The sequence below is a fragment of the Puma concolor genome, chromosome D1 (genome assembly GCF_028749965.1).
Source record: "Puma concolor isolate L17-30 chromosome D1, mPumCon1.1.hap2, whole genome shotgun sequence".
Taxonomy (NCBI): domain Eukaryota; kingdom Metazoa; phylum Chordata; class Mammalia; order Carnivora; family Felidae; genus Puma; species Puma concolor.
In genome coordinates, this window is record NC_141676.1 from 1,535,958 (window position 1) to 1,556,654 (window position 20,697).

The window sequence follows — 20,697 nt, forward strand, 5'->3', positions numbered from 1 at the left end:
GCCCCTCGAGCTCGTGGGGCACACGGTCTGCCCCTCACGTCCCCTGTCCCTGTCCTGCCCCTCTGTCTCTGCCTCCCGGGCACCCTGCCCCAGCCACCCCAGCCCCGTATCGGGCCAGGCTCCTTTCCTGCCTACAGCCTTCCATGGCTCCTATGGTTGAAGTAGAACCCTGACCGCCCGTGGCCCCTGCCCTGCCCCCGCCCATCCCCCCGCCTCCCTCGTCTCCGCCTCCCCACCCCTGCCCATCCCCCGCCTGCCTCTCTCCAGCCATCCGGACTCCGCTTTGCTCCCTGCCTCCCCCTCCCTTCTGCTGTCCCCCTACCTCTGCCCGACCAGCACTGGGTCCTGCCCCGGGGTCTCTCTCCCCCACATTTCCCGGTGTTCTTCTCCGGGGAGCCTGGCCCTCTGAAGTGACCTGTCACGTACTTGTTTGCCTCGGGTCTGCTTCCTGGTCAGACCTGTCAGCCGCCGAGTCCGCCGCCGTCCCCACCCCAGGCTCAGAACCAAAGCCGTCGGGAAACAAAGGAATGAGTGGGGGGCTCAGCGAGCGTGCGGGGCTGTGTCTGGGCGCGAGCCGCCGTGGGGCCAAGACAGGACAGCTGGCAGGTCTTAGTGCCTGGGACAGGCAGGGTGTGGCCAGGCTCGGCTCAGGCTGGGGCGCCTCCAGGCCCTGGGACCCACCAGCGCTGCGTCCCTCTGTGCGGGGAGGGCCGCCCCAGGGCCCTGGGACCCGCCGGCCCTGGGACCCGTCCGAGTGGGCCTCCCTCACCCTCACCACAGTTGGCCCCGGACGGGATTGGGTTCACACGACGCCTGCTTTTGGGGGAGAGACCAGGTCAGGGAGGGGACCAGCCCCCCAGGCCTCAGACCCCGCCCCAGAGCAGGCCGACCCCAAGGACCCACGGAGGCACAGCCACGGCCCGGGAGGGACACAGGGGTGGAGGGTGTGGCCCTAGAGGGGCGGCCCTCCCCGGGGTGCTGGCTGCCACACCGGCTCTCGTCTGCGGGGAGACTCTCGGCCTCTGCACCACCTTTGCTCTGTGTCGTAGCACAAAAGCCATGACCCAGAGAGGGCCCCCCGGCCCTGGGTCTCCTCCTTCCCCAGGCCTCCCTTGGGTCTGCATGAGGCCCCGACTCAGGGACCCTCAGACAGGAAGGGTCACTGCCCTGGTGCTCATGAGGGATGCCCCCTCCGGCTGCTCCCAGCAGGAGAGGGCAGGGCAGGCTCTGGGGGCCAGGACCCCTGACCGCAGCCCCTGGGCTGACCCGGGTGCCCACAGTGGAGGCCAAACGCCCGGTTTAAGGGCCACCCGTGCGGCGCAGCCCAGACTCGCACCCTGCCGTGAAGCAGAACCGGGTCTCTTCCCCCGGCTTTCTGGAGCGGCACGAAGGAGACACGCCCACCCGTCCCCTCCAAGGCGCTTGGCGGTCAAAGGCGGACCTGCAAATAAAGGAGTGCCTCCCGCAGCAGGCGGCCGTGCAGAGGTGTGGAGGGCTGGGCCCAGGGAAGGGGTGCTGTGTCCCGCACGTGTGCACACACCCCCGTGAGGGGGCAGGGGCTGCCGGGTAACGCTCCCTAACAACCGGGTCCCCGTGCGAAACACAGACGTGACTCCACTGCCCGTGGGCTGTGGTATGTGTGTGGGGGGTGGGGGACAGTGTCCTGAGCAGAGCCCTGCGTCCTTGGAATCGCTGGAGCTCCCTCCCCCGCGCCCCGCGCCCCAGGGCCCCAGGGAGGTGAGCGTCCAGGGACCAGAGGGTGTGCTGTGCACCCGCCAGGTGTCTTCGGCCACACAGGTCTTGTCCTACAGGGGCAGCTGGAGCTGCGGAATGCGGCATCGGGCCCGAGGACCACAGCCCCGCCAGTCCTCAGCTGCCCCCATCCTTCCTCGTGGCCTCCAAGAAACCAGTCCCCCTCACCGGGCTCTGCGAGGGTTGTCACACACGGGCCTCTGTGGACTCCCCGCCTCTTGGCCCCGTGGTGCTCCCACCCACACACCACCCCGCACCCCTTCTGTCACCAAACACGTCAGCACTGTGCCGGGTGTGAGGCGAGACACAGACAATGAACAATGAGACACGTCGGAACTAAAGAAAAGAGAGAGGGGCTCTTGGGTGTCCAGCTCTTGATTTCGGCTCAGGTCTCGATCCCAGGGTTCTGTCGAGCATGGAGTCTGCTTCGGACTCTGTCTCCCTCTGCCCCTCTCCCTGCTGGCTCACTCTGTCTCTCTCAAACATTAAAATAAGATAAGGTAAAATAAGATAAAATAAAGTAAAAGAAACTCCGAAAATAGCTGTGGAAAAAGTGATTATAGGATTTATTTGAGCAGGTCTGTCTATGAAGGATGACCCATTGAGAAGGTAACATTTTGCAAACGACTGAAGGAAGGGTGGTCCATCTGCCTGTCATTCATTCGCTTACCCTCCCCCATCCATCCACCAGTCCATCTGTCCATCCATCTGTCCCACCACCCGTCTGTCTGTTCATGCATCCATCTAACTGATCCATCAACCCACCTGTCATGACTCATCCATCCATCCATCCATCCATCCATCCATCCATCTGTCCATCCAACCATCCATCCACTCATTCATCTATCCATCCATTTCTCTGTCCATCCATCCACCCATCCATCCACCCGTCCATCTGTCTATCCATCCATCCATCCATCCATCCACCAGTCCATCTGTCCATCCATCTGTCCCACCACCCATCTATCTGTTTATCCATCCATCTAACTGATCCATCTACTCACCCGTCATGACTCATCCATCCATCCATCCACTCATTCATCTATCCGTCCATTTCTCTGTCCATCAATCCATCTATTTATCCCTCTACCTGCTCATCCCTCTATCTGTCCATCCATCCATCCATCCATCCATCCATCCATCCATCATCCACTCATTCATCTATCCGTCCATTTCTCTGTCCATCCATCCATCCATCCATCCATCCATCCATCCATCCACCTGCCCACTTTTCCACTAACCCTTCAGTCCATCTACCCTCCCATCACCATGCATCAGTCCATCCGTCTGTCCTTTCCTCAGTCCACCCACCCCCCTCTCCATGCACCCATTCGTCTCTCCGGCCATCCACTCAGCATTCACTGCCTTCTCTTGGACACCTGGACTCACAGGAATGAATGAGTCAGTCTCAGCCCTCAGGGTGCCCACATGGCTGGTGAAAACGGCTCTTTCACAGGCGCTGGGCAGCTGTGGGGGGAGCAGGGGAGGGGCCGGGCAAGGCACCGTGTATAGCGTGTCAGGTTCTCATGTGGTTTCTCCCTTGGTCTGTGTATCTCACAGACAAAATCACCATCCCCCCCCCCCCGCCCCGGGGCAAGGCCTGGCCTTCCGCTCATCTGGTCTCCCCCACACCGTAGCCAAGCAAGGCTGGGAACTCAGTAGGCGCCCAATAAATACTGGCTGGGCGACTGAGTCATCCCTGCTTCTCCCTCCTCCATTCATCCCGTTTTGCTGTTGGCTCTGCCACCTGGCCTCCCTGCCGGTCTGTGGCCTGAACCTGCTCACCTGCCCCGCTCCTGGCTGAGGCCCAGTCTGGTTCTGGCTCCAAGACCGGCCCCAGGGGCAGCTTCAGAGGGCCCGCCTGTTGGCTGGAGTGCCAAGCCAGCAGCACTAGCCAAGTGGACAAGGACCCTGGCCAGGAAACTGCCTGCCATGGCCTCAGAGGACTGGGGACAGACCACCTAGTCCGGGCTTTCTGCCCTCCATTCTCCAAATGGCCAGGGACACCCACCTGAGTCTCCAGCAAGGAGGGGCCTGATAGCTCACCAGATGCCCCAGGAGCAGGCCCTGCATGAACCTCGAGGGGACACAGCAGCCTGCTGACGGGGCAGGGTCAGCTGAGGCCATGTGCAGTGGGCGTGGGCGGAGGGGAGTGGGGGGTGCCCCCAGGGCCCGACCTGGCTCGGAGAGCCCCTGACTGTGCCCTGTCAGGTCACACTGGAAAGCAAAGGATGAGGGCGAGAGCCCGAGGAGCACGTTTTCGGGGTGATGTCACCAAAGGGCACCAGACCGCACATCTTTGCAACGGTTGGATGGATGGTTTAGCATAAAATCAAATCTCGATTTTGCAAGTAGTTGGTGCAAATTCCCAGCAAAGGTATTATTACACGGCCCTGCCAGCTGGACGCTGGCCCCAAACCCCAAAGCTGACTTTTCTGCCCAGGGCGAGTGCTGTCCGGGGCCCCTGCGAGGGAGACCACGCCAGGCTCCAGCCGCCTTGGACCCTCGTCACCGGGACTTTGGATTCTCGGGGCTGGTCCCGAGGACATCCTCTCTGAAGGGGAAGGAGGCTCGAAGGCTGGTGGGGGGGGGTAGCCGGTGGGGGGGGGGGCCAGGGTTCTTGCGGTACAGTCACAACACGCTTCTGAAGCTGAACCCCCAGCACGAAACCAGTGCCGGGGCCCCAAACTCATGCGAAACGTTTGCTCCATCAGGAGAACTGTGGCTGAGCCCCAGCGAGCGGGCAGAACGGCCGCCTGTGGCCGCCCTGGGCCCCGGCCCCAGAACGGGGAGCGGGAGAGGAGCTCGGGAAGGCGGTGAAGCCTGGTGACCTGACCTCGGACCACAGAAAACACTCGGGGAGCTCCCCGCTCGCCCACAGGCTGCCAGGCAGGACTCCGTGTCCCGGCTGGGAGGGGTGAGTGTGGGCGTCTGATTCTGCCGGCAGGGCTCAGCCGCAGGCAAGCGACCGTGTGGGCGGCCGGCTGGGGTCCAGGTATGGGCCTGCGGGGGGCTCCCTGCCCCCAGCTCTGACCGTGCCGGTCTCCCTTCTGAGCCCTTCTTTCCTCCGACCCCACCAGGTCTGGTTGTTGCTTCCAGGCTGCCCTTCCAGGAGGGCGGACGGGATATCTCCGGTCCCTTCGTGGTCCAGCACAGCCCGGGCACACGTGTGTGCCAGACACGCACGCAGACAGGCAGAACACATAGGCGTGCCCACGCACCCCACAATGTGCTTGCACACTCGCGTGCACATACATGCACGTACACACGTGCATGCACACGGCTCCAGCCTCGCGCCTCGGAAGGGAGAGGGGCAGAGAGCACAGGCGGCAAGTGGAGGAGAAGGGCGGGGGGCCGTCCGTCTCCTGCCTCCGCGGTGTCCGTGTGCTGACGGTGCGTCCAGCTCCGTCTGTCCGGCTCGGCTCTGGGACCCGCCAAGGCAAGGCCTCTCGCTCGCCAAGCCGGGCACACAGTGGGAACCGGTCACCTCTGTGGAGTGACGTTCACATGGCCCACGAGGGACACAGACGTGGGCAACTCAGGAAGGATTCCCCTCTGGCCTCTGTCCGAGTGCGGTGCCCAAAACTTGGGGGTCCTCAGTGTCCCCTGCCAGGGAGGGCGGGGAACCCACCGAAATGCCGATTCCTGGGCCCTCCCTAGACCCACTGCGTCTGCGTCTACACTGGGAGTCCCAGGCGACTCGGTGTCCAGCGGCCGGAGACCCCTGCCTCGGGGATGCTGTGCCCACCGGCCCGCGCGGACGGGAGTCCGTGCGGGGCAAGCGTCTAGGGCTCAGGTGCGACCAGAGCCGCCAGTGGCCAGGATGGAGAAGAGCCTAAGTGTGCGGCTGGGCGGGGCAAAGCCACATTCCCCGGCACCGCTGCCACGCCCCCAGGGAAACGCGCCAGCCAGCACAGGACCCTCTTTGGAGAGACTGGTTAGCTTGAGGAAGACAGAGCCGTGGCAGCGCCCCCCTGTCCCCCCCTCCCCCACCCCGCATCTGTCCGCTCTGCACTAACTGCCCACTCTATGCAGATACCTCTCCAATCAGCTGAAGGGCCTGGAAAAGGTCTTTGTAAATGTGTCCCCCCTAGACCTTCTCTGGGGGTCCCCCTCAGCAACCCGCCCTCCCCCTCCCCGGCCGCTCTGTCTCCTGCGTCTGCACTGCCCGCTCACGTCAGTCCCCGGGAGGGCAGAGCCTCCTGCACACAGCTCGTGGCCCCTGCGTGAACGCTGTGCCCCGTGCTCAGTGAGGCTGGAGTGAAAGTCAAGCTGAAGGCCACCAGCTGGGAAGCCTCTGGTGGTGCGTGCCCTAGGCCACAGACCCCGTGGCAGCCACGCACCCCACCCTTCACCAGCCTCAGTTTACCCAAGTGTCTTCCATGAGCCTAGGCTCCTCCCACGGCAGCTGGCCTGTGGCCCCCCGGAAGGAAGGTCCTCAGTTCTCAGTCCTGGGTCCTGGGTCCTGGGTCTTTGGTCCTGGGTCCTAGGTCCTCGGTCCCGGGTTCTCCCCCAGGGTGGGGCTCGCAGGGAGCTCTCTGCAACCTCGTGGCCAGCCTCCCGTGCCCCCCAGTGTCCCTGTGCCACCGCCCAGGACCCCCAGAGCAGGCTCCTGCACGGCTCAGGGCACGCCCACCAGCCCCTTGCCGTCTGGCCCGCAGCCCCAGGCCAGCACGTGGCCCTCCGGGAAGCCTCCCCGGGTGCCTGGGTGGCAACATGTTACAACTTAAAAAATATGGAAACGTACACAAAAAGTAAACTTGGTAGTGTCATGACCTTGCCCATCGGCCAGCCCAACAATGGCCAATTCAGAGGCGGTTTGGCCTAATCTGTACTCTGACCCCCACCCCTCCCTGCCGACTGCTTCAAAGTGACTCCCGACCCGGCACAATCGTTATCGGGAAGTAGAGCAGGGCACACCTCCAGCACCTGGGCCTCTCGCCCCTGAAGTCTGGTTCAGAAAAGGGCGGGCGGGATACACACACCGCCGTCCCTTCTGTACTCGGTTCCAGAACAGCGGGCCCGCTACCAGCACAGGCTCAGCGAGGATTTTTTTTTTTTTTTTTTAGCCTCGCTCTGAATCAATGGTTTAAGCCATGAGGTCGTTTGCTCCACGAGTCTTTTTCATGCTCAAGTTGTCCTGCTGCCGACGGGCCCCTCCTGAACCTTTTCGGCGGGACGGGCTCGAAAGTAATTTTGTCTTCAGATAAACGGGCACAGCAGATGATGCCAGGATTCCCGATTCCGATCCAAGGATTGATCCGTATTTCCTTGATGGCTATGCTTCTATTTCTTAATACCCAGAGTCCCGGAATTTAACATCCTATACCTAATCCCAAAGTGACAATACTCCTATCAGGAACAACGTGGTCTCTGGGTGCCCTGGGCCTTCGCGTGCCGGTGAAAACACCGATCGTGGGCGACACTGTGGGGCGGTGCCATATCGCATTCGACTAACTGAGGGACGTTGTTTCCGGTGTTTGGCTGATACAACCAGCACACCGCTGCGTGGCCCGTGTGTGCACCATTTTCCATCCCCACCCCCGCCCCGGGTCTCTGGGTCAGTTCCCGATGTGCGGGAGCCCTGCCTCCTCGCCCGCGGCATGGGGGCCCCGTCAGACGTCTGGATTTTCGCCAATCAGATAGGTGAACGGGGCATCAGAATGTACTCTTCGCTTGTATTTTTCCTGCCACGAGTGACGTCGGTCATTTTCTCTAAGTGCAAAGACCACGAGCCCCTTTTCCTGTGAACCCTTCCCGTCTTGGGTTCCCGTCTCCCGGAGGCCGTCTGTCATTCTCTGTCCCACATCAGATGTCCTCTACGAGTGGGTGCTGTATCAATCCTCCGCCTGTGATGGGAGTCGTAAATTCTCCTTCCAGCTGCTCGGTTGTCTTTTTGACCTTGCTAATTTCAGGCATCGTCTCGATTTTAAGCACAATTAGACATGTTTTCCCTGCCTACAGGTGTTTGCGGAATGAGAGTTTCTACAGGATCCGCGTGACTTCACTTCAGCGTTTATATTTAAGCCTCCGCCCACTCAAACTCTACTCCCGTCTGCTGTGTGTGAGACGGATCCGAACTCACTTTTTTCCTTCCTTCTCTACGGCCCTCCCTCCTCAGTTCTTCCACTATTAAAAGACCATCTTCCTCCTTCGGCTTGGGATGTGGATGTGCGGACGCAGCTTGCTCATTCACGCGTTCATTCAGGAAGGATTGACTGAGTGCCTGCTGTGTGCCCCGGCCTGTCCCCTGGGGCCCCGTGGTGGCTGTCTCTCCGCCTCCCTCTGGCTGTCTGCCGAAGCGTTGTACTTCCAGAGAGGCTCCCCAGTGCCAGCCTGGAGTCTCCGAAGTGCCCGGCACAGGCTGGGACCCACTTCATTCATTTTTCTGCAAATACAAACTGCTGGCTGTGTGCGGGCAGCACCCAGGGGTGGGGAGTCAGGGGCGAAGGGCCAGAACCGCACTGTATCCACCAACACAGGTGGCTTTCTGGTGGGGGCGGGGGGGGGGTACATGAAATAAATCAGCCCGGGGTGCTCAGTGAAGACCTGGGAGGCGTCTTGTAAGTGACCTGTCCCTGACATGGCTAGCAGGCAGTTATCCGTCTGCCCTGGGCAAGGTCCCAAGAGAGGCTATTTTTTTCTGTTCCTCCCCCAATGCTCCACTTCTGCACCCCAGGGTGCAGGGAACCGGACGCCAGGGGCAGTGCGGAGGACCTTGCCAACCTGACACCCACCCGCACCCAGGGAAATCCACAGGTCCAGCCGCAGCCTGGGGCAGAGGGCCAGAAGGACAAGACGCCCATCCTGCACGGCCCTTGAAAACACCTTGCCATGACCTGCCCAGCGGTCAACCCCACCGACGACCCCTGACAGACACTTCCGGCAGCCTCCACCGGGCTCCCGCTGGGCGGTCCTGACCGGCTTGCCTCCCGGGTCCGATGGCCCTGGTGGGCACGGAGCCCACCCATATTTCTCCACTCACAGAGCCAAAGGGGGGGGGCAAAGGGGGGGCGCGCAAAGTGTTGGAGGAAGAGCTAACAGGCCGCCCTCCGGGCACCGAGAGGGTCAGTCCGGGCGTGCCCTAGGGCGCCCCTCTTTACCTCTGTATCCCCACCCTCTGTCCGGTAACGCGGGTGCCCGAGCCCCACCCGACTGGCCCGCCCGGCCGCCCGGCTCGATCGGGGTCGCTGCACCTGCCGCCCAGCGCCTGCCTTCCCGAGGCTCAGCTGGGAGCGCCTTCCCCGCGGCAGGTGGGCGTGGGGGGCGGGGCGCGCGCGTGGGCGCGACGGGGGGCAGAGCAGAGGCGCGCGGGAGGGGGCGGGCGGAGCCGGTGAATGACACAGGGCGGGAGGAACAGGTGGGCGCGCGGCTCGGGAGGGACCGAGCGGGCGAGCGGTTGCAGGCGCGGGGCCGGGGCAACCCCGGAGCGCCGACGGTCCGGGCGGGGCGTCTGGCCGGGGGGCGGGGCGCGCCTTCCCCCGGGGACCGGCCCTCGGCCGCCACCCCCTCCGGCCCCGCCCCCCGCGGCCGGGCGGGGCGGGCAGCGGTCCCCCGCGGCGGGGCTGGCGGCAGCGGCCGCCCGCACTGCGCCCAGGCGCCCGCCCTCGCTGCAGCTCCGGGTGCCGCCGCCCGCCCGGCCCCCCGCGGGCGCTGCCTGGCCATGGCCGCGGCCTCCTCCCCGCCCAGGCCCGACAAGAAGCGCTGGGGCTGCGGCCGCCTGCCGGGCTCCCGGCGGGGCAGCACGGGCCTGGCCAAGAAGTGTCCCTTCTCGTTAGAGCTGGCGGAGGGCGGCCCGGGGGGCGGCGCGCTCTACGCACCCATCGCGCCGCCGGGCGCCCCGGGGCCCGCGCCCCTCGCGTCCCCGGCCGCGCCCCCGACCGCCGCCGACCTTGCCCCGCGGCCGCCCGTGAGCCTCGACCCGCGCGTCTCCATCTACAGCGCGCGCCGCCCGCTCCTCGCGCGCACCCACATCCAGGGCCGCGTCTACAACTTCCTCGAGCGCCCCACCGGCTGGAAGTGCTTCGTGTACCACTTCGCAGTGTGAGTAGCGCCGCGGGCCTCGGCCGGCGGGCACCGGGGCTCCCCGCGGGTTGCGGAGGGGCGTGCGGGTCCCCCTGTCTCCTGCCACCTGCTGCCGCAGGGACGGTGCCAGCTGCGTGCGACCCAGAGCGGCCGGGAGGGCAGGGAGGGCTTCACGGGGAAAACGGCGACTCTGAGGAGCCCGTCCCTTGGACTTCAGGGACGTGTGGGTCTGACCCTGTGGGGTGGGAAGCTTCCTGCTGGCTCTGCCCAGGCGTGTGGGGGGGAGGTGGCCCGAGCCCAGCAGTTGGCTCCGTGCCTCCCTGGAAGGACGGTCCAGGTGTTAATCCTTCTGGGAAAGACCGCGGGCCGGGGCGCTTGCCCTTGGGTGCAGAGGAGAGAATTCCTCCGGGTCGCTGGGACCCAAGATGCCGGAGCCCCCAGGAGGGGAGGGGCCCAACTCCTGCTGGTCCAGCAGCGTCTCAGACCCTCCCAGTTCAAGGCAGTCCACGTGTGGTGGTGGGGGGGGGGGTCTCCCGGCCAGGGGTGCAGGGCTGCCTCCCAGGGTGACAGGCATCGGGGTGTCCCTGAGGGGTCCCCCTGGCCGCGGGGAGGGCCCAAACCGCCTTCAGAGATGCGAGCTGGTGAAGCAGCCTGGAGGAGGAGGGGAGGGGCGGGGAGGGGAGGGGCGGGGCGGGAATGTTCCCCGGGGTTCCAGCCCTCAATCAGAGGAGGCCGGGCACCGGGGAACGCAGGGCCCTACAGGCGGCACCTGGCCCTGCTGTGAGCCAGGTGCTTCTGATTCGCGCTGTGGCGTGCCTGTGTGGGGCAGGGCCCTCCTTTCTCGGGGGTGGGGGTACAATGAAGTTCCCTCCTCGGGGCCACCCTCCTCGCGGCCTGCCTGGAGCCCTCCCCTGCTGTTGCCTGGTCCTACTTCCTGGCTGTTCAGCCGGCCAGCCTCGGGCCGTGAGCCTTCACGGGGGTTGGGGGGGGGGGGCTCTGCCGGGGGGGCACGTGGGTTAGCCTCCCTCTAGTGACAGGTGCTGTCTCAGCAGCCTTGGCTGGCCTGTGGCCGGGAGAGACCTGGTTGGCGGGGGGGGGGGGGGGGGGGGGGGCGGGCGTCAGGGCCCTTCATTCTCCCGCCGAGAGACCCTCGGGCCCCAGGGGTGCAGCGGGAACTGGGCTCCGGCTGGCTTGGAGCATCCTGTGGGGAAGGTGAGGCGGGGTGGGGGTGGGGGTGGGGCAGCCTCAGCTTCGCACTCCGGCTCCTCTGTGAGTGCAGGTGGTACCTGGGCTGCTGCCGACCCCACCGAGGGTCTTGTCGGCTGACAGGTCTCCGGGACGGTGTCCCCAGAGGCATGGGAGCCTCTTCCCCACCCCGCCCCCACCTCCCAAAGAGTCAGAGGGTGCCCGAACCGTGTGGGTGGCCCGTCTGTGGGAGAGAGCGGGTGGCCCTGCCCGTGGTTGCAGCAGTGGCTTGTTTGGGGCTTAGGGAACGCTCGTGTGCCTCCACCCCGAGGGACCCCACGAGTCAGACACCGGCTGTGGGTGCCACGGTTCCCACGGGCTGCCTGTCTCCTGGCCCTGACCTGAGGCGCCCAGGGGTGGGACGGACCCCACAGCCAGGCCCCGGAGAAAACCCTGCCCCGCAGCCTCTCCGTCCCGGAGCCCCACGTGCCAGCTCCCAGCAAAGGCGGGGAGGCACGCCCGGGGGTCTTCCCGGTGGCGTGGCAGTGGCTCCGTGCCCCTGGAGTGCTGCCAGGACTAGGGGCCTCCGGAAGACCCCCGATGCGCATCCTGGGGATGCAGGCCTGGGGGCGCGCGTCCCCCGGGCTCCCTGGCCGTGCCGTGTGGAGGAAGAGGGCTCGCCGCGCCCCAGAGGAAGTCTCTGCTTACACTTGTGTTTTCTTCCTGATTCTGATTGTTTAGCCCTCGGAAGTGTGCTCAGCACAGCGCCTTTGCCCGGCCTCTCCGGGAGCTGGCGGGCAGGGGTGGCTGCTGGGGACGGTGGCTGAGTGGCTTCCCCACGGGGTGGGCCAGGAAGGGATGCTCCTGGAGTGGCTGTGTGACCTTGGGTCAGTCATTTCCTGCTCTGGGCCCTGCCCTGGAGGAGGTATGCCGTGGCCCTGGGGGGGGGGGGTGTGGACCCCCGCTGCGGCTCCCCACCCCCGCGTGGGCCAGGGCTGGAGGTGACCCTGGCCGGGCAGGGCGTGTGGCTTGTCTGGGGCCTGGGAAGCTTGCCTCCGTCACCCCCGGTGTCTCCAGGAGGTCAGCAGGCCCTGGTCACTGTCCGAATTGGCCAGTGACTTGAGGGGACCTGGCCTTTGAGCTGGGATTGCAGCAGGGGCCTGGGGCTGGGTGGCCTGAGCCCAGACGGAGCCCCGTGAGAGGGGGCCACGGCGTCCGCTCCGGCCCCGGTGCGGCTGGAGGGAGTGGCCGAGATGGCGGCCGAGAAAGCCCTGGCCTTGCTGGGCTAGCTCGTGCAGGGGCAGGACAACGCCACGGCGGCCGGGCTCGGTTTCCTGGCCTCGAAGGGCCAGGGCCCCGGGCGGGCGGGCGGGCGGGCGGCCATCTGTGGGAGCCACTGTCCCGGCGGTTCCCGCGAGCCTGGGCACACTCTTCCGGGGGCAGCTGGGGAAATTAGCCAGGATATCCTGTCCCCCCCCGCCCCTCCCTTTTCGGGGAACCCCTGCTCCGGCCAGCCCCGAGGAGAGCGGCCTTTCCTGTGTGCCCCCGGCCTTCCCTGGCCGCTGGGGTCAGGGAGCAGGACTCTGTCCGCTTGGGCTTCCTGCCCTCTGGCCCCCCGGCCTTCCGAGGCCCTTTGTACCCCCACCGCGTGGCGGCTCCCAGTCTGCCGACGGCGCGGGGGTCCCGGTCTCCCCGCTGATGGGCCACAGTGGAGCCGGCTGGGCAGGGGAGAGGTTCCCCTAGCCACCCTACCCTGGGTGCTGGGCCGGGCCCCCACCTCCCTCTGTAGACCCCCGGGGGTCCGTGTCCTTCCCCTGAGTGGTGAGCCTCGGGGAACCCCGCCTCCCCTCTTCCCCCCTCTTCCCTCCTCCTTCGTCCTCACCCCTCTCCCCTCCAGCTCTCGGGGAGCTGCAGCGTGATGTGTGCTGACTCTTGTCCCTTCCCGCCTCCTACCCTCCCACCACGGTGGCTCCCCGGTGCCGGCCAGGTGCGCAGCGCCCCCCACAGGCAGCATCGACTCCGGCTGCCCTGACGTTGAGAGCAGGTGCGGCTGAGAGGTTTGAGGGAGGGCCTCAGGGCGCGTGGAGGGGGTCTTGGCTCTCAGACTCCGCGGGGCGCTCCTGTCCCCGTCCCCCTGCCTCTCCTGGGCTCCCAAGGAGGCTCTGGCAACACCTCACGGCGAGTGTGTGTTAATCATTGACGTGCTGGAAGTCGGCCCGGCGGTTTCTTGGGCTGCGTGGGGGGCGGGGTGCCGAGGACAGCTGTCAGGCCTCTTCCCACCGCCCCTTTGGGCCTCCCCGACGCGTTCCTCCGCCCCAGTGCTTGGTGAAGCTGGGAATTCCTTTTAGTGCCTTTCCCCGTGTCTCCTTCTCTGGGGCCTGGTCCTCTGGTCGTGGCCCGGCTTAGTTGGGGATCCCAGGCCACAAGCCCGAGATGGGGGGCAGGCGGGGAGGCCCTTCCTCGAGGCCACGAGGAACGTGGGAGGAGAAGAGGGACGGTCCAGGGGTGGGTGAATTTGGAGCCCGGGCCAGAAGGACCTCCGAGCACATGCCAAGGTCCGGGGGTCCGGAGGCCATGGGGCGCGGGATGCAGGGAGCGTGGCCAGGGGGCGGGGATGGGGCCTCACGTCTGAGCACGTCCGTGGCTGGGCGGCCTTGCCAGGTTCCTTCGCTCTCTGTGGCGGCCTCAATGGGCTGCTGGCACCACCCGGGAGCATTGCTCAGACGAGAGAGAATGTTCTCCTGGGCCTGGCCCCGAGTCGGTGGCTCCCTGTGGGCTCTGCCTGTCCCTCTGCGGGTGCCGGGGTGCTCTAGGAGGGACCCCTTTGCACTCGCTGCCCCCACACACTGGACCTTAACATGCAACAGGGTGTCACAGGGGCTGGGCGAGGGCTGGGGGGGCCGTCCTGGGGAGGATGGACATGAGGCGTCTCGGGGCTGCTGGGTGCCCGTGGGATAACCTGCCTGTGACTGGGGCGGTGGGGTGGGGACACCGGGGTCCCGGGGCCTGGCTGTGTGTGGTAGGAGTGCTGGCATGGCCACACGGGTGCTCTCGTTTGGGTTCAAAGGTCATATCACCACCCTGAACCCCGAGACCGGCAAATGTGGCCGTATTTAGAGAGAGGGCCTCTAAAGAGGTGGTTAAGGTGACACGGGGTCACCGGGGTGGGTCCTGATCCCGTGTGACCGGGGTCCTTGGAAGAAGAGGGGATCGGGACCCAGACACGCACGGAGGGACCACCCCGCGAGGACACAGGGAGAGGACGGCCGTTCGCACACAAGGAGAGAGGCCTCGGGGGGACCCGGCCCTGCCCAGGCCTGGACCTCGGGCTCGGGCCTCCAGGACCAGGGGACGGGACAGTGACTGTCTGTGGTTTAAGCTGCCCCGTCCGTGGTGCTCTGTCGCGGCCACCGCAGGAAACTCCCGTGCCTCCCTGCCCGGCAGGGCTGCACTGCCCGTGGTCAGGGTGACTGGGGCCCAGGAGCCGGCAGGTCCCTGCTGTGTGCCGTCCAGGAAACGGAGAGCAGCTGCAGAGCAAGGAACCGGTCACGTGGAGCTAAGCAGCTGAGGGCCTGGAGGGTCGCGTCCACCAGGGATCCGGGGTCCAGCCGGGCACCTGGTGTGCTGCTTCTCGGGGACTCGAGTGCCCGGAATCTCCCTCCTGCTGCAAGAGCCGGTTCCCAGGTTCACTGCTCTGGTGCTGGGCCTCTTTGCTGGCACGCACGGGGAGCGGCCAGGCCCTCGTGCCCCGGGGAAGCCGCCGAAGGCAGGTGTGGTCCGGCAGGCGTGGGGCCCGAGGGTCCTGGTTCACCAGCTCCCTGGTGACAGGCCGTGCTGCCCTGGGAGCACGTTCTGGATAGCGAGGCGCAGACGCACGGGTCCTGTGCCGGGGTGGCCGCTCGGGGAAGCCCCCTGGCCCTTCTCAGACCCACGTTCGGAACCAGCTTTTGGCTGGCGTGGCGTGGCGTGGGGCTCGAGAACCCGTGCTCTGGCAGGGGTGACGTGGCCGGGACGAGCTCACGTCTGGCTGCTGGGAAGCGGGAGACGGTATCCGAGGACAGCTGTCTGCGAGGACCCGGGGGGGCATCATGTGGGCCCTGAGGTGACGCCACACAGAAGCTTCTGGAAGCTCCTGTGCCCCCGGCTGCTGTGGCTGGAGGAGAAGTGAGAGTTTCTGCACGCCTTGAGCTCAGACCCCCACGGATCTGGAGGGTCAGCTGGGTCCGGGCTCCCTCTCTGCGGGAAAACCTCTGAGTGTGGAGGAGGCCCCGGGTCCCCAGGGCACCTCGGGCGACCGTCCACACCTCCTCCACCAGCGAGGGCCACCGCTTTCTGTCCCGAGGCCTCCCCAGGGGCTGTGAGCAAGCCCAGATGCCATGAGGGCAGGGTGGTCCTGGCTGGCAGCAGGTGTGGGGGCTCGGTGACCACCAGGGACACTACGTGACCCGAGCCCCAGGAGCCATCTTTACGTGAGACCTTCCAACCTGTGAGAGGACCCGCCCTCTGAGCTGGTTGTCCTTTGCCGTGGAGCCCGGGAGACGCGGGCCCTTTTCTGAGCCCGTGTAGGCACCCGCTGTGGTGACCGTGCTGGGGCACAGGGGCCTGGCTCCCCTCCCTGCCCCCTGCCCCCATAGGAGTGGAGGCGATGAGTGGTGCTGGGTACAAGCCCTGGGGCTCAGAGAGGGCAGGTGATGTGCCCAAGGCCACACAGCCAGGCGTGCCCAGGGCTGTTTGGCTGGAAAGCCCGCAGCGCCTCCTGCGATCTGGGCCGGAGCCCGGGCAGCCCCGCGGAGGCCCCGTGGGGCAGTGGGGAGTGTGGTGTTGACCCGTTCGTTCGTCGGGGACGGAGAGGGGCGGTGGCCCCGGGCAGGTGGGAGCCGGGCCCAGCCTGGAGGTGCCACTGGCCGGTGAGCTGACCGTCCGCGCGTCCTAGGTCTGCCCACCCTGGGTCGGGGGGTGGTGGCCGGCCTTCAGAGGCCTCTGCCTTAGAGCTCTGCCTCCCAGAACCGCAGGCCGCTCCTCCCTGTGGAGCCGACTGCCTTTCTGCCACCTCTACCCCCGAGCTGGGACCCCGGTGGCTCAGCAGCTCTCGGGTGTTAGAAGATCTGAGTGGGTGATGCTGATGGGGGGCAGGGGGGCTGCCCGGGTCCTCCCCCTCCTGGCACCCCGCAGGGCAGGCGCTCATGACAGGGTCACCTGGCATCCGGCCTCAGCAGCCGGGGCCCCGAGAGGCCTGGGCCGAGGCGCTAGGCCCGTTGCCCAGCAGCTCCGAGCCCACAGACAGGCCGGGCCTGATGATATCCGTCTGTGGGTATTTTTATCCAGCGGCATTCCTGAGCTTGGGAAAGCGGTGTGCCCGAGAGCCCTGCGGGCCCCGGGGTGTGTGGGAGGCCGTGGGGGGTGCTTTTCAGAGCACTTACCTCAGGGACTTCTCTGTGCCCGGCAGCCCTGGCTGGGGGTGGGCTCGGAGCGGGAGGCCGAGGGCCGGAGCGGCTGGGGGCGACGGCCCAGGGCCACGCAGCACCTGACGGCGGGTGAGGCCCCGGTGTCTGACCCCTCCCTGCCGCCACCCGCCCTGATCTGCGGAGCCGGCCCGGCCCGGGGCAGGACTCTCTGAACGGGCCCCCTGATCTGCGTGCCCGTCCAACCCCCCTGGGTCGGAGGGCCTGCCCCTGCCCACCCGGGACTCTGGACCTGCCTTTACTGTTCAGCCACTTGCAGATGGGGAAACTGAGGACTGGCCCCTTGGCTCACGCAGCCCCTGGAAGCCTATTCCACGTCCGCCTGGAAGTGCGTGGCACGTGAACGTCCTCGATCAGGGCGAAGCCCCTTTCCCGGCATCGTGCCCGGTGCGCGCCCAGGGGCACCTGTACGCTCTCTGGCCCTCACCCCCAGGCTGTAGAGGCTCCCGCTCCACAAAACACCTGGCGGCCGCCTCTTAGATGCTCCCGACAGTGGCTCCTCTGCCTCTTCCCGCTGGATTTGCCACCAAGTGCCACACGGAGGTCTACGGGGAGACTGAACACAGCAACTACGGCCAGGCCGGCCGGACAGGAACCCTCCCTGCAGCCCCGGAGACGGCCGGCCACACCGGGACTCCCACCCCACCCAGTCCCGCGGGGGGCTGTGCCTTTACCGGCAGGATGGGAGGGTGAACAGGAGGAACCCCGACCCAGGGGGACAGGCCCCCGCCTCCCAGAAGTGTCCCCCATGGCAGGGGGTGCAGCAGGGGGCCCCTGGGGGAGCCCAGGAGAGCTTCAGGGGGTGCCCGGGGAACCACGCGCTTTGAACGTGTGATGTGGATAGGTCTTGTGGTGACTTTCTGCTCCATGACGTCTCCAGTGGGTCCCTTGTAAAAGTCACATCTGCGTTCTTGGCTAGGACGGCTCAACAGATCATAAACCGTAAAGCTCGGGTAATTAGGACGGTGCGGTACCAGCACGTGGACAGGCGGATGGACAGTGGAACAGAATGGAAAATCCGCGTGTGGACTCGACCGCGTGTGAACGCATGGCCGGAAATCTAGTCGGCGCGTCGGGCCAGTGGGGGAAGCACGCGGTGCGGGGGAGGGGAGGGCCCCGAGGAAGAGGGCCAGGCTGGACCGCGGGTCACGCCGCGGCAGGTGGATTCCGCGTGGGCCGAAGGCAGCCCGGGGGCTCCTGTGCGGCTTTAGCACGTTAAGACGAAGGGCGCATGTGTGAGAAAAAACCCTTCTGCGACACCAGCACCGTAAGAACAGGACAAAACCTGGAGAGGGGTTGCGTCTTATCACGGAGGCTCGATCTCTCTGGTAGGGAGGGAGGGAACTCCTGCAAAGAAGCAAAACCCCACTGACCCCGCGGAAGGTGAGCGAGAGGTGAGCACGGCTCAAGGGGTCCTAAGAGAGACGGTACGAGCCCACTGGGGGTCGGGGTGGCACGGACACCGCCAGGTCCCATCGGACAGGCAGGAACCCGCCAGCCTGTGTAGACAGCCTCGCTGGCGGCTGGTGAGGCAGACAGCACTCGTCTGGCAGGACAGCCTGCCGGATGCTAGGCTCTGTGGGGAGGGGGCTGTGCGTGCGTGTCCTCCCTGCCCCAGCAACCCCGCGTCCTGGAGTCTATCTCAAAAATGTTGGCCACAAAAACCCCCAACACGACCCAACCGGAAAATCTGCGCGCGCGAGGCTGTCTGTTGAAGAGCTCCTCAGCACAGCAAAAAAGGACGGAACTTCCGGCGGCCGTGGTGGGGACCGGCCGGGTCTGCCCTGTGCAGGGCCTCGTGCAGGTGTGGGAAAGGGACCTGTGATCCCCGCACACTCTCAGGGAGTGATTGCCAAGGGTAAAAGTCTAACAAGCCACTGGGCACCTAGTAGAGGGAGAGTCACAGGCGTCCGCGTGTTTGCTTTACGTTAGAAAAGTGAAGGCAGCAGGACAACCCAAAGCTTCCACAAAGGCGCCTCCGGGGAGCAGGAGGGGCCCACGGAACCCGCGCAGCTCTGTGGGCACTTTGTTGTGCAGACCTGGCCGGGAGACCACGTCGTCTCTGCGATTTTCAGTGTCCCGGCACACTGTGATGGCCCTCACCTGATTAGTCCCAGGCCTTCGCACGGGGTCTGCGGGTGAAGCACAGGAGTTAATTATGTCGGCGTCCTCGAGAGCTGAGACTCCTGGCAGGAGGAGAATCCCAAGGTAAGTTGGTGAAGCGAAAGCCCTCCCGCCCGCACCTGAAGTGTCAGGTGTTCATGGTGATTTTGTTGAAGAAAATGCTTTTCTGCTTGCTGGAAAGGGCCAGAAGGGAGGAGCGCCCCCTTAGCCGTGAGCACCCCCAGCCCGCAGAGCGTGGCCTCTCTGCACCGTCTTCCCTGGACGATCCCAGCCATCTGGGCCTGGGGCAGGGGTGGTAGTGGTGGAGCCCACGCTGGAAGCAGGACGGCCATCAGAGGCCACCAGGGCCGCGTCACCAGGCCGCGGTGACAGCTTGAAGGTGTGCTCCCCGCTGGAGGCGTGGCCGGTGCGGGGGGACGCTGCGCGGACCGAGATGCACCAGGAGGACTTTGCACCCTGGAGCTCACCTGCCGGTCAGGGGCTAAGCCGGCAGGTCCCTGTGGAGACAGCTCGTCATCTTGTACCCTGACGAATGTGACTCGGGGAAACCCAAGAGCCGGTGAGGTCCTGCCTCTTCGGGGTCCTGCCTGCGGCCTGAGCAGGTGGCCCGGGGGCTCGAGGCCGTGGGTCTGGCACCGAGCGTCGCGACGGATCCAGACGTGTGCCTGCCCGTGACGCTTTCTCGCCAGTGTAGACGGGTGAGAGAGTAGGACGAAGCCTCTAGGTCCACATGCGAGCCGAGTGGAGGCACCAGGGCCCCAAGAGCACAATAAATGAAACACGGGCGCCCCTGCAAAATCCCACCGGGGGGACCCTCTGCAGGCCAGACGCCCCATTCTGTCCACAAATAAGAGACCAAGAAATAAGAGGGAACGGGACCCTTCGGAGAGGATCGTGCAGGGACGGACCGCGACGCGTGACCTCACCCGGGCCCTGAGTAAACCCCGTCCCCTCCAGTGGGACGGGTGCCTGTTCCCGTGGACGCTCCCAGCCCCCTGCTGTCCTGGTGCTCCGGCCCCGTCGGGAAGGTGTGGGGCTATTGGGACCCTTCCGCGAGTGGCTCCCTCCCGTCCCTGGGCCAGGGGTCCCTGGGGTAGGAGGTCTGCGTCCACACACGGCTCCCAACTCCCTGCGGCCCCTCAGCTGTTTGCCGGGAGACCCAGGCTTCCTTCCTGTCCAGTGGCAGGGACTCGTGGCCTCTCATAGCTGCACCGTGGTGCCTGCTGCCGTGATGTCAGGGGCTTGCGTGGCAGGCCTGGGGCTGGGGACGGAGACGCACGTGACAAGGAGTCAGAGCAGGCCTCCTGGAGATGTGCACTGGGGAGAGGGTGGTGGGAGACCCGGGGTGCTGGGGTGGGTGGGCTCTGGGGTCTGGGCAGGTGAGCTGGAGGCGTTGGTGGGGGCCGTGAACACAGGCGGAGTTGGCCGGGCTCACCTGAGGGCCACGGGAGGCCACGGCCACATGTGTGTCTCTAAAAGGCCACCTGCCCTCGTGGCTGTCGAGCTGTCCAGCTTGGGCCTCGCCCCGGAACCCCAGACCCGTGTCCTGCCTGGCTCACGTATCACAATGTTGACAGGTCCCAGATGGCACACGGCGCCCTCCCCCCGTCCTCCATGCTGTCCCCGCGACGCCCCGTCTGCCCCCTGGGTGTGCGGGTGCTGGACGGCAGACGTGTGTCCCCTCCGTACAGGCCGCAGCGTCTTTCTGCAGTGCTCGGGACTTTCTGTCTCAACAGGTTGCAGACTGTTTGGACGCGGAATTAGCCTGCGGTTCACGTTTAAGGCGATCCCTGAGGCTCTCACGCCCTGCAGCGCCGGGCGCGGTGGTCTCCCAGAGCGCCTCCCGGAGGGCGTCTCTGCACCTGGGACTGCGGGGGTGGGTGGGTGGGTGGGTGGTCTGCGGTGTGAGGGGGCGCGTATCATACCGCTGTTCGCTGTTCGGAGCGCAGATGTTCACAGGCTGGGAAGCACGTGGGAGATTCGAGGCCGGTTGCAAACGAGCGGGGGAAATGCTCAGATGTCCGCACCAGGGCTGAGTCGCTGTCCTTAGACAGCCTGTGCTTAGCACGGTGTCCCCCGTGCTTAGAACGCGGGGGGGGGGGGGGGGCAGGAGAGAGGCACGCGGCTGGTGTGCGAGCACGTGACAGTC

The 20,697-nt window shown here is 66.1% G+C and overlaps 1 protein-coding gene across 9 annotated transcripts in view; it reads left to right on the plus strand.

Moving 5' to 3' along the window:
• The first annotated feature begins 9,275 nt into the window (after nt 1-9,275).
• Nucleotides 9,276-20,697, plus strand: part of KCNQ1 (potassium voltage-gated channel subfamily Q member 1) — a 320,333-nt gene continuing 308,911 nt past the window's right edge. For 4 of the 9 annotated variants that reach the window (XM_086676593.1, XM_086676585.1, XM_086676586.1 and 1 more), the window contains exon 1: nt 9,277-9,795. In XM_086676593.1, coding sequence (XP_086532719.1) covers nt 9,416-9,795 — 380 coding nt within the window. In that variant the 5' untranslated portion in view covers nt 9,277-9,415. Of the gene's footprint in view, nt 9,796-20,697 lie in introns of all 9 variants that reach the window. The other 5 variants (XM_086676587.1, XM_086676589.1, XM_086676588.1 and 2 more) reach the window with 3 other exon arrangements.